We start from the raw sequence: 18,357 nt of genomic DNA, 5'->3' as shown, positions 1-18,357 counted from the left end.
CCCTCTCTGCCTCTCATTTTCCATAAGTCTCCTTCTGTCCAAGGGACCCAGTTCTGTGCCATGCTTTTTGCTTCCTGGCTTGCCCTGCATGAGAGGTCTGGCTCCCGGCATGACCGACTGGGGAATGTCTCAGCCTAGAGCTGGGGCAAGATCCCAAGAGCATGGGTGGCTCAAACGTTGAGACCAGAACTTGTGACCTCAAGATCACTCCATCCTTCTGCATCTTCCTTTCTCTCCATCTCAGAGCGTTTCCCCCACACCCACTGTCTCTGTTGCATTCTGCCTCTCAGACCTACCTTCCGTGCTTCTGCTCAGAATCTTCTAGTCTGGTCACTGGAAAACAATCTTTTTCAAAGTCCGGAAACTCCTGGGATTGTGTGCCGATTGGGAAAAGCCATTGAACCTTTTGGAGTTTCAGTTTTCTAACAAGAGTTTCCAAGAAATTTTGACTTTTTGCCCACAGGAGCGAGTATGTGATACAAATGCTATTAAGTGCACCTGGGCTTTGGAAAGACAGGTGCTGTATCAATCATCTGCTGTCAGCATTACCCAATTAGCCATGGATACCTACTAATTGCCAGGAAGTAGGATATGTCTATGAGCAAAGTAGACAGAAATCTCTGGGTTCATGGAACATGCGTTCTAGTGGGCCCAGTGGCCTGGGGAGGACAGTGAGCAAATAGGTGAGATGTGTAGTATATCAGGTGGTGAGAAAAACAGATACAGGATTATCAGAGGGGAAACAGCAGGGAAGGGAGGTTGGAGTGTCAGGGGATGAAGTGTTGCCAGGGTTGCAAATTCACATGGAGTGGCTGGGCAGGGGCTGATGCCCACAGAGGCCTGTTTTAAAGCCATTGTGGTCAAATGGCCTTCTCTCCCCACATGAGTTGTAACCATTTAAGAATGATTCTGTTAGGTCCCATTAAAACTCCTTTTTAGCACCCACACTCAGGTCTACTCAAGCCTGGGTCTGGAAATTTCTGCAGTGCATCCTGATTCAATGTAACCTGCTATATAGCAAGGTTAAGGGTGAAGACAAATATGGGACATCAGATGACAGCTGGGGTCAGAAGAGCTGCCACCAGTGTAAGCCAGAGATAGAAGCCCAGGTGAGCAGGTGCCCTCCCAGTCCCACACAGGGAACCTGGCTCAGTCAGCAGCTGGTCCCTGCAAGTGAGCGACTCTTGAGTCTCTTGAATTTAGTCACAGCCTCTAGGGGACCAAAGGACAGTGTGGAAGATAGGTCCATTCTCTGTTTCACTAATCATCTCTTTGCTTTTCCTACCTTCAAGGCAAAAGGAGCCTATCCTGTCGGCCCCCCATGGTCAAGCTGGTGTGTCCCGCTGACAACCCGCGTGCTGAAGGGCTCGAGTGTGCCAAGACATGCCAGAACTACGACCTGGAGTGCATGAGCATGGGCTGTGTCTCTGGCTGCCTCTGCCCCCCGGGCATGGTGAGTCACCAGGCACAGAGCTGGCACCTGCCCTTCAGTTTTCCTGTAGGCAGGGATGAGTGTGGGGGCTGTGGAGCCAGAGAGAGGAAGAAAGAAGGGCTCAACAAGGATGGTAATGGAGGTAGTGCTGGTAGTGGGGTGTGGAGAAGGGGAGGCTGTTCTGTGGCAGAGTCAGCTGCTGAAGTCAGGGAGGGAGTTGTTACGAAAATGCCTGGAGTTGGTCCTCACGGGATCTGACAATATATAAGAACTTAGCTTACAGGAGTGCCATAGGAAGCAAAGAATTTACAGAAAATACTTACAAGTAAAAACAAGCATTCCCACTACAGTTTTCCCAGGGGCTGCCTTCCATGCTATGAAAATGGAGAGACATATATATTTGCATATCATTGATGTATATGCATATAACTTACTATTTCAAAAAAAAGACATTGATGTCCCTGCTGTGTCACTAGCAAACCATGGGCCCAACAAGTCTCTTCCCCACAGTGAACGTTGTTTTCCTCATCTGTAATGTGGGTCGTGAGGTCTTGGCCAGCTCTTCACATTCCATGACTCTGGTGGCTGAAACAGGCATGGAGGCCATGCATCTAAGACCGGGCTGGTTTGCGACTTCTGGCTCCTATGTGGATGTTCTGCTGCTGCTGGCAATGATCTGAGCATGCCTACTCCTCCTCATCTCCCTCCCAAGTCTAATCTTAGCCAGTGTCGTATTAAATAGATGACGCATACACCCTGAAGGGTGCAACTTCCAGATGTTTCTCTTTCAAAATGCATTCTGTCTTCTTGTTTTCCCCCGACTTCAATTCCTTATACCCAATGTGAATGGTGAGGGGTTGGGGCAGGGGCTGTAGAGGCCAGAATGGGACAGGGCGGCTCTCAAATGGCTGTGGAGGGGACTTACTGATGCCCAGGACTCCGCTTGAGGGGCAGTGTGCTGGACTGTGGGACCTGTCGATATTCTGTAGAGGGAACATGGACGCAGTTACCAGTATGTCTCAGGAAGGCTGGGATTGTCATGTGTGAAGGACAGATGCTTGTTTTTCTACTTCCCCTTCAACTTTTTGTTCTCTCCAACAGAGAGACTAACTCTTGTTAATTCTCGCCTCCTGTGTGTTCACCTCTGAGGGTTTTGGAACTGTAAAGACAGTTTACAAACCCTGTAATTTGTAAAGACAGTTTACAAATCTCTCTGGTGAGGAGAGCCTAGTGATTGGCCAGTGAGCACCTTCGAACTGGAAGGGCTGTTTGGTGCCTCAGCAGAAGGTGGATATCATGAAGGGTCTCTAAGGCGGGGAATCTCAGACCTGGGTAGGAACAAAAAATAGGAGAATCTTCCTTCTTGCTCTTCTTTATTCCTGGGGCCTCTTGTATAGAAAGTCTCAGAGCTTTGGTGTGGGCAAGGCATAGATCATTGTCTCTTCATCATACTCAGCAGGAAAAGGAATCACTCGGAGGACCGTGTCAGCATCGGATATGCTTTGAAAAGAACTTTCTTGCCATGAAGGAAAAAATACAGATAGCCTTAAATTTTAATAACCACAATAATTACGTGATGACCCCAGATCCCAAGAGGACAGTGAGACTTCAGATACAGGCTGTGGCTGTCCTGTTAGGTGCTTGTTGGCATTCCTGAAGCACTGGGCATGCATTCTGAGGACAGCACTTGGATACCTGTCACGTGACGAAGTGACTCGCACTTCAGCCACAGGGGCTTATAAACTTGCAAGTTCATATTGTAAGAGATTGGGTTATTTTCACAACTGCTTCATTACGATGCCGGCGAATGTGCAAATTATTGAGGCCAGATTCGAGAGAGCAGAGAAGTCCGTGTAATTTATTAAGTGTGCGCAGCGTGCTGGCTGCAGCACGGGACACGTGTTCTTGGCCATAACACAAAGAAAATGGGGCTGGGCCTGGAAACACCCTGTTTGGGCCCATCTGATGGTGCAGACATTATCCCTCGGGGTGTAACTCTGTCCAGTCTGTCCCATGTGAAGGGGCAGGGTTGTGGGATGTCACTAAGGGCTTGAGGAAGGGGTCATGGATTCTGCATTCTTCTGAGGACTTGAAAGGGGAAAGGGAGGTGGCTTTTTCTTGGGGACAGATCTACAGAGAGCAGAAAGAGCACCGAGCAGGAATAGGGTGCAGAGGGCAGACCCGTGAGGCCAGCCTTCCCTGCTTTCCGATTCCATGCTCTTGCAGTCGTTCAGTCTTTACCAGAAGCCCAGTCACCTCATGTGTTATGTAGACACCTAATTTCTGTTCTGCCTCCATCATGCATGACTGTGGGCCCCAAGGAGATGTGTGTGAAAGCACTTTAAAGCCAGAGAGTTCTACAGAAGTGTAGGAATAGCTTTAATTGTTGTTTTTGTAACCAACCAAGACTGTCTCTGAGGCTGCACCCATCAGTTCCTCCTGCTGTCCGTAGGAGAGACCCGTAAAGGATGTTTTTTCTTAGATTTCCAATCTGTTGTGGACCCATGCTTTTGTAAATACAATAAAAATGAATTCTCATAAAAATAAAAAGCAATGACAAAAATAATATGATCCCACCCAATCAAAAAATATTGTTGGCCAGGCGCAGTGGCTCACGCCTGTAATCCCAGCGCTTTGGGAGGCTGAGGCGGGCAGATCATGAGGTCAGGAGATCGAGACCATCCTGGTTAACACGGTGAAACCCGTCTCTACTTAAAATACAAAAAATTAGCTGGGCATGGTGGCGGGTGCCTGTAGTCCCAGCTGCTGGGGGGGCTGAGGCAGAAGAATGGTGTGAACCCGGGAGTCAGGTTGCAGTGAGCCGAGATTGCGCCACTGTACTCTTGGCTGGGCGACAAGAGCTTTTTTCTTTTTTTTTTTTTAATAATTTTTTTAAGATGGAGTCTCACTTTGTCACCCAGGCTGGAGTGCAGTGGTGTTATCTCAACTAATTGCAACCTCCACCTCCCGGGTTCAAGCAATTCTCCTACCTCAGCCTCCCGAATAACTGAGACTACAGGCGTGTGCCACCAAGCCCGGCTAATTTTTGTATTTTTAGTAGAGACAGGGTTTCCCCATGTTGGTCAGGGTGGTCTTGAACTCCTGACCTTAGGTGATCTGCCTGTCTCGGCCTCCCAANTTTTGAGATGGAGTCTCACTCTGTTGCCCAGGCTGGAGTGTAGTGGCGCGGTCTCGGCTCACTGCAACCTCCACCTCCCAGGTTCAAGTGATTCTCCTGCCTCAGCCTCCTGAGTAGCTGGGACTATAGGCGCCCGCCATCACGCCCAGCTGATTTTTGTATTTTTAGTAGAGATGGGGTTTCGCCCATGTTGGCCAGGCTGGTCTTGAACTCCTGACCTCAGGTGGTCTGCCTGCCTCTGTCTCCAAAAGTCCTGGGATTACAGGTGTGAGCCACCATGCCCCGACTTAAAAAAATGTTTTCTTTCTTTCTTTTCATGATCCCCAAATCTAGACTCTTACCTCCCACTTTTTATGACATACAACAGACATGACATGACTCTGCCACATTTCCCTAAGATTTTCTAAACACTTTCTCTCAGTTTCTGGGCTTACACCCTCACAGGTTGGCCCTGGCCCAGGGAATGCACTTTGAGCAGCCCTGTTCTCAGCCGAAGATTGTCTCTCCTCCCCTAAGGTGTCTCTGAGGGTCCACCGTACGCCCAGAAGCACCTGTTTGAAGATATTGGGGGACAGAGAAAGAGCCTCTCTCTTTCTGATTTGTCTTAGGCCTGGCACCTGCTTAGAGCAGAGGTTTTCTGGTTGACTCTGCAAGCTGCAGACCCTGTCTGCTCTTGCCATCTGGCAAAGGTCTCCTGGCATGGGAATGAGGATGGGGGCCCCTTTGCTAAGTGGTCTGCACCATGGTAAATGAAGGGCAGAGAAGCCGCGTGGAAATGGCATGGTATCGGAACCTCATACTTCTAGGTTTGAATCCCGGCTCCTGACATCTACTTAAGTGAGTGGCAAGTCACTTAACATCTTGGTGTCTTAATTTTCTTATCTGTAAAATTGGCTTACAGGCTGTTGGGTAGACTGGAGATGAGAGCAGCGAGCACATGGGAGGTGCTTAGTGAGTGGTGGTTTAATGACCACTACTACGATAAGTTCATGGTGGGAAACCGTGAATCCTGCTAAGAACAGAGATGCTGCAGGGAAGTAGCACACACAGGAGCAACTTTTTAGATCCTAGTGTTCACTTTCTGAGACCCACTGGATTGATAAAATGAGGGAGTTGTACTAGAAGGTCTCCCAGGTATTTTTCTCTAGTTCAGAAAATCTTGGAGTGATGCTTGCCTGAAGCGTCCATCTCTTTAAGTTAGAATATTCCCTGCTCCCACCACCAGGTGACGGCAAAGCACAACCCACTGCCCTGCTCACCGTTCCTGAGTTCGGCCACAGGGTAACTCCAGGAGCATCGTAGAGGGCGGAGAAGAAGAAACCCTGAAGCCCCATTATGTCAGCCCTTTTTATCACATGGGAGGAGACTGAGGACAGAAAGGGAACAGAGCCGGGTCAAGGCTTCATAGTTGTATAGTGGAAATTCTGGTCTCCTGACTCTGAGACCAGGGCTCCTCCAATCTGAAACGCTTAGGCCTCTGTCTGGGAGATGCTGACTTACCCTTTGAAACCTAGCAGCTACGTCTCCCAAACTGCTGGTGTTGGGAGCCTCTTGGCGGTGAGAAGTGTGTTTACGTGCCTGATCCCAGGATGCCCGGTTTCCTTACTGGCCCCATATGAAGACTGAAGGAGTTGGGCACTACTTCTTAAACTTCAGAGCTTGGGTTCAAGGGCCCATCCAGAGGCGGCCTCACGTGGGCATTGTACATTCTAAAAGGTCCCAGGAAGGGCCTGTTCCCGAAATATCTCCTGCATGGTCCACGATTGGTCACTCAGTCGGGCTTACTGACATAAAATAAGCAAACATTCATTTTGGTTAACAAGCGAGAGGTTTAAAGAAAAGTGGAACCTCATAAGTCCTCATAGGAAGAGTCACCACGCTCAGCAGGAGTTATTCCATCAGATCACTCTCCTCCTCGCAGACTTGTGGCTGAGTTCCGCTGCTGTGGCCTGAAAGTACTGATGGGGTAGGAGAATGAACGAAGGGCAGTTGGAAGGTAAACAAGATTTTGGAGAGTGGGTCGCAATGGTGTTCACGTATGGAGAGTTTGGGGACAATGGGACCTTTTCAGAGAAAGGTAACGAGCAGTTTTTTCCCACTTTATAATTTTTCTTGACGCGGACCAACACGTAGGACCACATTCTCAGCCTGAGCCCTTCTGACTGAAGAGGTCATGAGTTGGTGAATAATGGGACGGGTATTTCTGCCAGGCTTTCTTGTGAAGTCTTCAGGGGACATTCATAGACTTTAACTTAGTAGCCTTCTGATGTCCCAAAGGGCAGACACTAGACGGAGATGGTTCTCTTCATTTTCACTGTGAGGTTTAAGGGACTTGTCACAAAACTCGGTCAGGGACTACGCTGGCCTGTCCTGCTTCTCTGCACAGCTCCCTGTGGGCCCCGTCCATCCCCTAAATCACCCCTTTATTTCCACACCTGTCCACCTCCGTGAATTTCCACCTCCCTGAATGTCTTTGCTGCTTTGGGATTCTCTGGGTGTGTTTAGCTGGGCTATTGTTACCTGCTCTTCTCTCCCAAGTCACAAAGCCTCATGCTGTGGCCTGGAAACTCTTTCTTCTCCTTGAAGGTTATATTTTATCTCCTCTCCAGCTCTCTTAGGACCTAACTCCACACCACCGTGGCCTTCATAGCAGTCCTCACTTAATAATCAAGGTCCTATTATAATATTGTCCGTGAATTAATAACCTCCTCTCGCTAACACGAGTCGGCAGAGAGCAGCCACGTGGTTTGCAGTGGGTGCTCGGAAGGAGGAGGTAGTGTCGGCTGCAGTCATGGCATTTTATCTCACACCCGAGCTGGGACTGGAGTGTTCTGTCTGCTAGAGGAGGGCTGGGCTTCCATAGACCCACAGCTGGGTGATAGGGACTCCCTGGGCCATGAATGCATTGTGGGTTTTCCCATGGGTTGAATATCATGGTGAGAGGTAAAAACATGCAGCATGCAGACCAAGCGGCCCGGGAGCCCCCAGCCAGACCTGTCCAAGGGGTAGGGGCAACACGTGCTGAGGTGAGGGGAGCCTGGCTCTGTTTCCCGGTGTCCATCCCTGCACTTCTGTCCCACGTGGTATTTGTTACAAGGAGGCGTGTTACCTGGTTTCCATTGACTGTAAGGTCCCTGTGGGATGCCTCAGTCATTCTTGTAGCAGCCACTAGGTGGCGGGCCTCAGGCTTGTCAGAGCTGACCCAGGATGGGGGCGATGTGGAAATTAACCCTAATTGTGACAGAGGCTTTGAAGGCTCTGCTAGAGAGTTTTTCAGTCCCTCCCAGATCCTGCCAAGGTGCCATCTTCCCTACTGGGCATCTGAGCTCATGCCCTCCCAAGAACAGTGGTTCCAGGAGGTACGAGCTACCAAGAGTGGGGTCAACCTGCATCATCTTCTCTGCCCTGTCATACTGCCTCATCAGCTGGGGTCCAGGTATTCGGGGACACCTCCAGAGGCTGGGCGAAGGTAGCATTCGGTAGTGGAGGATTCTTCCTATTTCCCTACCCCTTCCCCAACACACACACGGCGCTCACATATGATTCTAGCCTGGGTCCTTGAAAGCCCTTTGTTCAGCCTAAGATTGCCCTGTTCCTAGGGATTTGTCTAGCTCCAGGCCTGGGAGCTCCGGCTTGTCTGGGGAGGGAGTGGGTTGCATGGAGCTGGAGCTGTCCAGACCAGGAGCTTCTCGCCCTGCAGGTAGCTCTGGAGCCAAGGTGTGACAGTCTTTCACCTGGGGGTGACCCGGGCCTCTTTGAGAGCCCCCAAGCCTAAGCCACACCAGGGCAGGCATCCAGGGCTGCCCTCTGAAGTCGGGACAGAAGCATGTCTGCATGTTGAGCTTAGAGTGGGTTTGGCCAACTCTTCCGGAAACCACTGGGGCTGGTGGTTCTTTTTTTTATTTTTATTTTTTGAGACCGAGTCTCGCTCTGTTGCCCAGGCTGGAGTGCAGTGGTGCGATCTCAGCTCAATGCAAGCTCCGCCTCCCGGGTTCACGCCATTCTCCTGCCTCAGCCTCCCGAGTAGCTGGGACTACAGGTGCCCGCCACCACGCCTGGCTAATTTTTTGTATTTTTTTAGTAGAGACGGGGTTTCACCGTGTTAGCCAGGATGGTCTGATCCTGACCTCGTGATCCGCCCGCCTTGGCCTCCCAAAGTGCTGGGATTACAGGTGTGAGCCATCGTGCCTGGCCTTTAGTTCTTTTTTTTCCCCAGCCCCAACAGACCTGAGAAGTACAACATGCTCACGTAAGTAGTTTCCCGAGGCATGAGGACGGGGAAGTAAAGCATACCCCGTGGAGAGTGAACCGGAATACTGGAGACTGGGCAGGAGGGGGGCCTGTGGCTTGGACCAGCCCTCAGACTCTACTTCTGATCGAGTGCTACTTATGCCCAACATTCGACCCTCACCTCCAGAGTGTTAAGTACACATTAATTTTATTCAATATAGTGTTCATTTTCTTTAATTATAAACATAATACATGCTCACTGAAGAACACTTGGAAAAAAAATCTTAAAACCGAAAAAGAAAATAAAATCCTCCCACTCCCTTATCCCAGCTCACCACCTGGAAGCAGATTCTGTATCTTCTTCTAGTCTTTTGTGAAATACATATAAATTTGGAACCATATGTATATACAGTTTTTCTTCCTATTTTAAAAATCAACAGTGTAAGTATTTCTCGCTTCATTTAAGATTCTTCCAAAGGGCCATTGTAATAACACCGTAGGATACCGGTGCCTGGCGATTCCTTAATGGATTTAGTCATTTTCCTATTAATTGTTTTCCAATTTTTTTTTTGCAATGATAAATAATTCTCCATCAATCTTTGTAATTCTATTTCCCTTAGAGAAGTCCTTTCCTTGGGATGGCTAGGTGCAAGAATATGTGCATTTCAAGGCCTCTGGACATGCTTTTTTGAAGTACCTTCGCAAAAGTGTCCAGGTTACAGTGCCCCAGCAGGGCATGAGAGGGCAGAGGGCAGTCAGTGTCTTTACTTGACAGGGAGGAGCCATGTAGATGGGAACCCATGTTTGCCAAGCCCCAGCCTGGGCGTAGGCTTCCTGTCCTGGCTTGGCCTGTAGTGGAAGCTGTCCTCTGGCCGAGTCCTGGTCCTGGTGCCGGTCCCAGTGCTGGGCCTAGGCTCAAGTCTCAGACAGTACTTCCTGGAGCGGGCTGGAGGAGGGCTTTAGATCAGTCACTGTGGCCCTGAAGACTTGGATTCTTTTCCCTTAGGTCCGGCATGAAAACAGATGTGTGGCCCTGGAAAGGTGTCCCTGCTTCCATCAGGGCAAGGAGTATGCCCCCGGAGAAGCAGTGAAGATTGACTGCAACACTTGGTGAGGCTCAGTGAGCGGCTGCCCCGGGGACCCAGGCCCTGTGGGTGGAGTGAGGGCACACGCGGCCACAGGACCTTCCTTCCGCACTTGCCTCCAGCCCCCTGTGGGAACCCAGTTCCTCTCTGCCTTTCCTCTGTGCTTGTGTTTCTCCATCTGTAAAATGGGGAGAATCTTTCTCATCACCTGTGCCTGTCCTGCGTAGACACTATTCAACAGGTTAGTACAGTATCCCTTATCCGAAATGCTTGGGACCACAACTGTTTTGCATTTTGCATTATTTTGGACTTTGAAATATTTGCATACATATAATGAGGTGTCTTAGGGATGGGACCCAAGTCTAAACATGACATTTATTTATGGTTCATATATACCTGATGCACATAGCCTGAGGGTAAATTTATACAATATTTTAAATATGTATTTAATGTGTATTTAGCATTTTCACCGTTTGTGCATGAAACAAAGTTCTGTGTACATTGAACCATCAGAAAGTAAAGGTGTCACCCTCTCAGCTACCAACATGGTGTCATGTTGGTGCTCAAAATTTTGGGTTTTGGAACATTTTGGACTTCAGATTTTTGGATTAGGAATGCTCAACTTGTATTTCTGTTCTGAGAGATGGGCCCCACGGAAGACAGGGACCTCGCCCCACCAGTCATTGGGTTTGTGGCCAAGCTGCCAGTGGGTACGGGATCTGGAGGGTCCTTTCCTTGCAGGCCTTACACTGCCCATGAGCACAGCGTGAGTGAGCTTGCAACGGCATGGTTTGAGGCGAGGGTAGCTGGTTGCCTTCTCCTTTTTCCTTGGCCATCCTGCACATAACCCCTCACCCTGCTCATTCACCCTGCCTTCGACTCTGTGGCTGTGCACAGCCTTGGAAAGAGGCCTACTGGACAGAGGCAGAGAGGGCTGTCTCTTGGACTTGAGGTCTGAGCTTACCACCTCTGACGCACAAGTGGGCTTCTTGATGTCAGCTCTGGTTACAGGTGGTGGCAGGGTGGGACACGTGGCAGTGGGCAGATCACTATAGATTTTAACATGTAGCTACGTACGTGTTAATGTGTAGCTATGCGCACAGAGCCACTCCTGGCAGAAGTGCATGCTTCATCACTCTTTTCCAGATTCTGGGCTTTCCCACTATTGTGTCTTGCTTTTCCTGTTAGCCTCAGGCTTTCAACCTCAGTGTGTCTGTTTGACAGAGACCCTGTGGCCAATCTCAGGTAGATGTGGCTTCTAGGGTGAGGCTGAGCGAATTCATAACAGGAGGCCTAAAGAGCATCTGGGCCTCCTCCCTGGCAGCCTGACTCACTTTGGACAACCCCTTCCCTTCTTTGCCTCAGTTTCCCCCTTTTAGGGAGAGCAGCTAGGCTTCCCTGTGTCTCGCTGGGCCCCATGCTGGGCCTGTGAAGTCCACACTCCATGCTACAGGTCCTCATCTTCCTTGGGCTTCCTGGAGGGTTGGGAGGCACCCAGAGTATTCTGTGTCCCTTCATTGTCTCTATTGCCCAGATGGGCCCCTCAAACCCAAGGTGCCCAACTTGTCATCCCTGCCATGACTGCTCCTAGTGTCTGTCGGGACCGGAAGTGGAACTGCACAGACCACGTGTGTGACGCCACGTGCTCCACGATTGGCATGGCCCACTACCTCACCTTCGACGGGCTCAAATACATGTTCCCCGGGGAGTGCCAGTACGTTCTGGTGCAGGTGAGAGGTGGGGAGATGGGGAGAGGGTGCTGTCTCTTTCTAGGAGGGGTGTGTGGTGTGCCTCAGCTTGGGTTCTGTGGGCCTGTCTGCAGAAACGACTCTGGGTCTGGTTTCTACTGGAGTATTTTCCAGTCCTTCACAGAGGTGCCTGAAGCGGTAGGGGATTTGAAGCTCAAAGTGGTTGTCCATTTTCCCTCTGCTCACCTGGGGACTTCTAAAACGAAACAAGCTTGTTTGTTGTTGAGGATTGGTGTGGGAGAGAGGCTACTGCCAGTCCACGTTAGCACAGATGTGGAATTAGAAAAAGGCCTCTGTTGCTTCTGGCAGATACAGCCTCAGTCAGGGTACGTAGCTGAGGGAGTGGGTTGGGCTGGGATTTCAGTCCCGCTGAGCCTCCCTTCCAGCACCCTGGGCAGTGCACAGTCTGCACGTGGTGTGCAGTGGCCCCAGACAGGAGGATGGTTGAAATGATCCCTGGAGTTTGCTTCCCATGGTATGGCCTTGTGGAATTCTCTGCCATTTTAATTTCTAACTTGGTAGAATTCAGAATGGGAGGAGTGGGAGTGTAGGACACGGGAAAGTCATCCTGTCCAGCGGGTGAGAACGAGTCCAGGAGTCCTCACCGGTGAGTGTGGGCAACAGCCCCTCCGCCTCCCACTCCCCACTGCATGGATTCTTGTAAGTTTCTCTTGCTGGTTGACGTCAACTGTGTAAGCAAGGAAGTATGAGTGCTTTTCTCCCCAGAGCCGAGGCGCTGTACTCTGTGAAGCTTTAAACAAATATGGTCCCACTGTCTCCATTCCCAGGAGGAGGAGGGAGTGGGGGCTTGGTGTGGTCTGAATGGAAGACCACAAACCCATAGGAGCCCCAGCCCCAGAGGCTGAGTTGCAGGAGCTGGTGAGTCAGGCAGCGTGGGTGACTATGGACCGATCTCCCATGTAGAGCATGCTGGGCCTGGGGCGGAGCCAGCAGCAGCCTCCGCAGTCCCCACCTCACACCTGGGCTGGCCCAGAGAGGCAGGCTATGTGCTGGGGTCACAGGGCATGCAGACCAGGCAAGGAACCTGTGAGCCGGGCGGTATGCGCCCCTCTAGAGCTTTCCCAGAGGGTTCTATATGGAAGTTTCCCAGCCTCAGCAGCAAAAGCCAAGGTGGCACCAGCTTTGCAGAACAACTACCCAGCCCATTTCAAATCTGAACATCCAGGAAAAAATTAATTCAGTGCAGCAAGGACCAGACAGCCAGTCAGCATCTACCGCTCCCAGCCCTTCCCTGTCCAGGCCAGCTTTCCCAACTGGACCAGTTGTAAAGATTCCCCTCCAAACGGTGCCCTGTGTGTGCGGCTTGTTTTCCTTTCCCACAGCTGGTTCTGTTGTCTTCTGCAGCGTTGTCCTGGGGCCCCTCCCCTTTCTGCTGTCCTCCTTTGGGGAGTAGCATCAAGACCTAACTCCCTGTCTTTCAGAAATCTCAGCTGATGATAAGAACAAATAAAGCACTTTTTCCTCTTTTAGCCTTCGCCATGCATCAACCTAACGCAAAGCCATTTAACCTAACAATCCCATTAAGTTGAATGGAATCTTACAGAGGTCAGATTGTGTGTGTTGTATGGACACATGTATATATATGTGTGCATGTGTGTATGCATGTGCGTGTGTATGGCTACGTGTGTGGGTGTATGTGTGTATGACTACATGGGCGTATGTGTGTGTGGGTGTGTGTGTCAGAAAGGTAAGTGGTTTGCTCAGTGTTGCCAGTAAGTGGCAGAATCAAGATTCACACCTTGTTTTCTTTTCTTCTCTTCTTTTTTTTTTTTTTTTTTTTTTTTTTTTTTTTTTTTTTGAGATGGAGTCTTGCTCTGTCGCCAGGCTGGAGTGCAGTGGCGTGATATCGGCTCACCGCAGCCTCTGCCTCCTGGGTTCAAGCGACACACTTTGTTTTTCTCAGTTGAACGTTTTATCTTTTTTTTTTTTTCATCGTACCACAATAGTAGCCACCATGGGAGAGAGATTTGCCAGGAATGTGTCCCCTTTTGCTTAATTTTCTATGCAATTGACCAGCAAGGACCGGAACTCCCTTATCGTCTCCACTCATCTCGACCTGGCAGTTCAGGACCCGTGGAGCTGTGTCAAACCGTATTTGGTTCCGTTTCTGGGCCAGCAGTTCAGAGGGATTCAGCCAGAATTTAGAGCCGCAAAGTGCCCTGTGGTCAAACTGTCCCAGCTACCTGGGTGGGACTCGAGGCAAGGGCTCCAGAGGGACTCTGATGGGCTCTAGGCAAGGCCTTTGAGCCTGATGCATCCATCAAAGCAGGCCACATGTCACCTTCCTTCCCTCTCCCGCCTTTACTCCCACCCCACTCACTGCAGGCACCTGGCTCATCTTTCATGGGCAAGGTTCACACACCTGAGGGCATTAACCTGGGCATATCCCCCTTCCCCCAGGCGCACACAGACACACATATGCACAGCCATGGACATGGCAAGATCCTGTGACACATACTCAAAGGCCTGCGATGACGAGATGTCAATCTTGTGGTCTGGTGAGAGCCAGTGGGAATAATGGTCCTCTCATGGCACTCCTCTTCCCCTAGGATTACTGCGGCAGTAACCCTGGGACCTTTCGGATCCTGGTGGGGAATGAGGGATGCAGCCACCCCTCAGTGAAATGCAAGAAACATGTCACCATCCTGGTGGAGGGAGGAGAGATTGAGCTGTTCGATGGGGAGGTAAGTGCGGCCTCATCTCCTCCACCCTCATGTCCCGCTTTGTGCTTCTGTCACTTAAGAGGAACATTTTCCAAGCATTCATTTAGAACTTGTGTGAATGGAATCATGCACAGCCATTAAAGGGGATGAGGCAGAGTTGTTGCAACTGACCGTGACGTATTATTTTATGAGAAGAACAAGTGGCAGAGCAGTATTTTAGCGACAGTGCAGTGTGTGTGTGTGAAGGATGTGCACATGCATCTGCACAAACATGGGAAGAACCAGTGCTCACCTCTGGAGTAGGGTGGGGACTGGAGGGTAGCCGGGCTTTCTTTGTGTGTGTGTATGAAGTGATGTTATGGGATATGTTGCGTATGTTTTCTGTTCTTTTCAGATAAACTTTTTTTTTTTTGAAATGGAGTCTTGCTCTTTTATCCAGGCTGCAGTGCAATAGTGTGATCTCTCTTCTCACTGCACTCTCCACCTCCAGGGTTCGAGCGATTCTCCTGCATCAGCCTCCTTAGTAGCTGGGACTACAGGTGTACGCCACCGTGCCCGGCTAATTTCTTGTATTTTTAGTAGAGATGGGATTTCGCCATGTCGTCCAGGCTGGTCTCGAACTCCTGACCCCAGGTGATCTACCTGCCTTGGCCTCTCAAAGTGCTGGGATTATAGGTGTGAGCCACCGTGCCCGGCCAGATAAACATTTTTAAAGGAGCTCAAAAGAGAAGTAAAGTGATTCAGTCCGCTATGTACTAAGAGCTTAAGAAGTAGTTCTCAGAAGTGTACACAAGACTCTCTTAGAAGATCTTGTTTAAAATGTGGATCCTGGAGCTCCATCCTGAGATTCTGACTCAGTAGGTCTGGGCATGGAGTGCTATGGAGACCCAGGCTCTGGGCACAAACCTGTCCTGGTATATTCATTTTCTCCCGTGGCCTCAGCCTGCATCTCTGCCTTCTTCCCAATACCCACCATTGACATCAGGGGATAGGAGGTGAATTCTTCACCATTATGGAAGAAAACTACTTAGCAAGCATAATGTATTAACTGTGGGTCAGTAGTGTCAACTCTGTTTCAAAGGACAGCTCTATTTAGGGCAGAGTGATAGTGATGATGCTGAACAGGTGTGCAGACATGTGAGGGATAGATTTGCACATGTGATTAGCTCTGCACGTGATGTGTTACTAACAAGAAGACCTCTGCAAAGGGGTGACGGCGGTTCTCAGCCTCAGTCTCAGTCTGAGGAATTAGAGGGTCCATCACGCATGCTGAAATGGGCCTCGAGGGTGCAGCACTGGCAGGGATTGGGCCAAGTCAGAGGCTCAGGTCAGAGCCCTTCTCGAACCCGCAGTGTATGATTCCTGGCACTAGCACTGAGTGCCGCGTTTCCTTTTTTTCTTTAGCTCTGTCTCCTCCTGATGACAGTGGCTCTAAGGAGGGGGAGGTGGTGGGATACAGGAAAGGTGAGAGTCTGCTGCTTATTTTTATAGAGGAATAGATTTTTAAACAGTCAACTAGAGATGCTTAAAATCATTGCCATGTTGAAAACCTGTCTAGGGGACCACTATATTTAATGACTAATTGTCAATAAAACACCTTTTGTGAAGCGATGGATGGTCTTCGGCTGATTGGTTTCATAGTACTTTAATTTCATGATCATGACTTTGCTGCTACCTCTGTTACCGTCTCTTGGTCATGGACGCCTGGAGAGTGGTGGTGGTGAGGTGGCCACAGACATGTCCTGGCGTGGGGCTGGCCCTGCAGGGGTGCAGTGGCATGTGGGGTCATGGAGGGGTGGTGGTGCCTGCACTTGTGGGCACTGGAGACAGATGGGCAGGTGTGGAGTGGAGGGAGGATCTGGCTGTCAAGCCTACCATTCATCCTCCTGTGTGTCTTGTTTTGTCTTCCTCCAGGTGAATGTGAAGAGGCCCATGAAGGATGAGACTCACTTTGAGGTGGTGGAGTCTGGCCGGTACATCATTCTGCTGTTGGGCAAAGCCCTCTCCGTGGTCTGGGACCACCACCTGAGCATCTCCGTGGTCCTGAAGCAGACATATCAGGTCAGTGGCTTTTCTTGCTTCATCTTGTCGGGGACTTGGCCTTTGGAGCATTTTCTGCTCCCTGATTAGCAAACCATTGTCTCTCTCTCCTTTCTTGGGGGAAGGTGGTATTCAATTAGGACATGAGGAAGTCATTATTTCTTTCTCTTGCCTGATTGCCCTGGCCAGAACTTCCAACACTATGTTGAATAGGAGTGGTGAGAGAGGGCATTCCTGTCTTGTGCCAGTTTTTAAGTGGAATGCTTCCAGTTTTTGCCCATTCAGTATGATATTGGCTGTGGGTTTGTCATAAATAGCTCTTAATATTTTGAGATACGTTCCGTCAATACCTGGTTTATTGAGAGTTTTTAGCATGAAGGGCTGTTGAATTTTGTCGAAGGCCTTTTCTGCATCTATTGAGAGAATAATGTGGTTTTTGTCGTTGGTTGTGTTTATGTGATGGATTAGGTTTATTGATTTGCATATGTTGAACCAGCCTTGCATCCCAGGGATGAAGCTGACTTGATTGTGGTGGATAAGCTTTTTGATGTGCTGCTGGACTCGGTTTGCCAGTGTTTTACTGAGGATTTTCACATGGATGTTCTTCAGGGATATTGGTTTAAAATTCTCTTTTTTTTGTTGTGTCTCTGCCAGACTTTGGTATCAGGATCATGTTGGCCTCATAAATTGAGGATTCCCTCTTTTTCTATTGATTGAAATAGTGGCAGAAGGAGTGGTACCAGCTCCTCTTTGTACTTACCCTCTGGTAGAATTTGGCTGTGAATCCATTTGGTCCTGGACTTTTTTGGGTTGGTAGGCTATTATTGCCTCAATTTCAGAGCCTGCTATTGGTCTCTTCAGAGATTCAACTTCTTCCTGGTTTGGTCTTGGGAGAGTGTATGTGTCTGGGAATTTATCCATTTCTTATAGATTTTCCAGTTTATTTGCAGAGAGGTGTTTATAGTATTCTCTGATGGTAGTTTGTATTTCTGTGGGGTCGGTGGTATTATCCCCTTTATCATTTTTTATTTAGTCTATTCTTCTCTCTTCTTTATTAGTCTTGCTAGCAGTCGTATCAATTTTGTCGATCTTTTCAAAAAACCAGCTCCTGGATTCATTGATTTTTTTTTTTTGAAGGTTTTTTTTGTGTCTCTATCTCTTTCAGTTCTGCTCTGATCTTACTTATTTCTTGTCTTCTAGCTTTTGAACTTGTTTGTTCTTGCTTCTCTAGTTCTTTTAATTGTGATGTTAGGGTGTCAATGTTAGATCTTTCCTGCTTTCTCTTGTGGGCATTTAGTGCTATAAATTTCCCTCTACACACTGCTTTAAATGTATCCCAGAGAGTCTGGTACGTTGTATCTTTGTTCTCATTGGTTTCAAAGAACATCTTTGTATCTGCCTTCATTTCATTATTTACGCAGTAGTCATTCAGGAGCAGGTTGTTCAGTTTCCATGTAGTTGAGTGGTTTTGATTGAGTTACTTAGTCCTGAGTTCTAGTTTTTTGCACTGTGGTCTGAGAGACAGTTTGTTGTGATTTTTGTTCTTTTACATTTGCTGAGGATTGCTTTACTTCTAATTATGTGGTCAATTTTAGAATAAGTATGATGTGCTGAGAAGAATGCATATTCTGTTGATTTGGGGTGGAAAGTTCTGTAGATGTCTATTAGGTCTGCTTGTTGCAGAGTTGAGTTCAATTCCTGGATATCCTTGTTAACTTTCTGTCTTGTTGATCTGTCTAATGTTGACAGTGGGGTGTTAAAGTCTCCCGTTATTATTGTGTGGGAGTCTAAGTCTCTTTGTAGGTCTCTAAGGACTTGCTTTATGAATCTGGTTGCTCCTGTATTGGGTGCATATATATTTAGGAGAGTTAGCTCTTCCTGTTGAATTGATCCCTTTAGCATTATGTAATGGCCTTCTTTGTCTGTTTTGATCTTTGTTGGTTTAAAGTCTGTTTCATCAGAGACTAGGATTGCAACCCTTGCTTTTCTTTTGCTTTCC

General features: G+C 48.9%; 1 protein-coding gene across 1 annotated transcript in view; it reads left to right on the top strand.

Annotated features, from left to right (window-relative positions):
- The window catches only part of VWF (von Willebrand factor), a 178,977-nt gene that overhangs the window by 74,923 nt on the left and 85,697 nt on the right, over nucleotides 1–18,357 (top strand). Inside the window, exons 18-22 of the mRNA XM_017883319.1 lie at nucleotides 1,293–1,453; nucleotides 9,808–9,911; nucleotides 11,478–11,616; nucleotides 14,205–14,339; nucleotides 16,233–16,379. Coding sequence (XP_017738808.1) covers nucleotides 1,293–1,453; nucleotides 9,808–9,911; nucleotides 11,478–11,616; nucleotides 14,205–14,339; nucleotides 16,233–16,379 — 686 coding nt within the window. The remainder of the gene's footprint in view (nucleotides 1–1,292; nucleotides 1,454–9,807; nucleotides 9,912–11,477; nucleotides 11,617–14,204; nucleotides 14,340–16,232; nucleotides 16,380–18,357) is intronic.

This window comes from Rhinopithecus bieti, unplaced genomic scaffold, assembly GCF_001698545.2.
Source record: "Rhinopithecus bieti isolate Rb0 unplaced genomic scaffold, ASM169854v2 scaffold_13342, whole genome shotgun sequence".
Lineage (NCBI taxonomy): Eukaryota > Metazoa > Chordata > Mammalia > Primates > Cercopithecidae > Rhinopithecus > Rhinopithecus bieti.
Note: the sequence above shows the minus strand (reverse complement) of the source record. Positions and strands in the feature narration are given on the sequence as shown.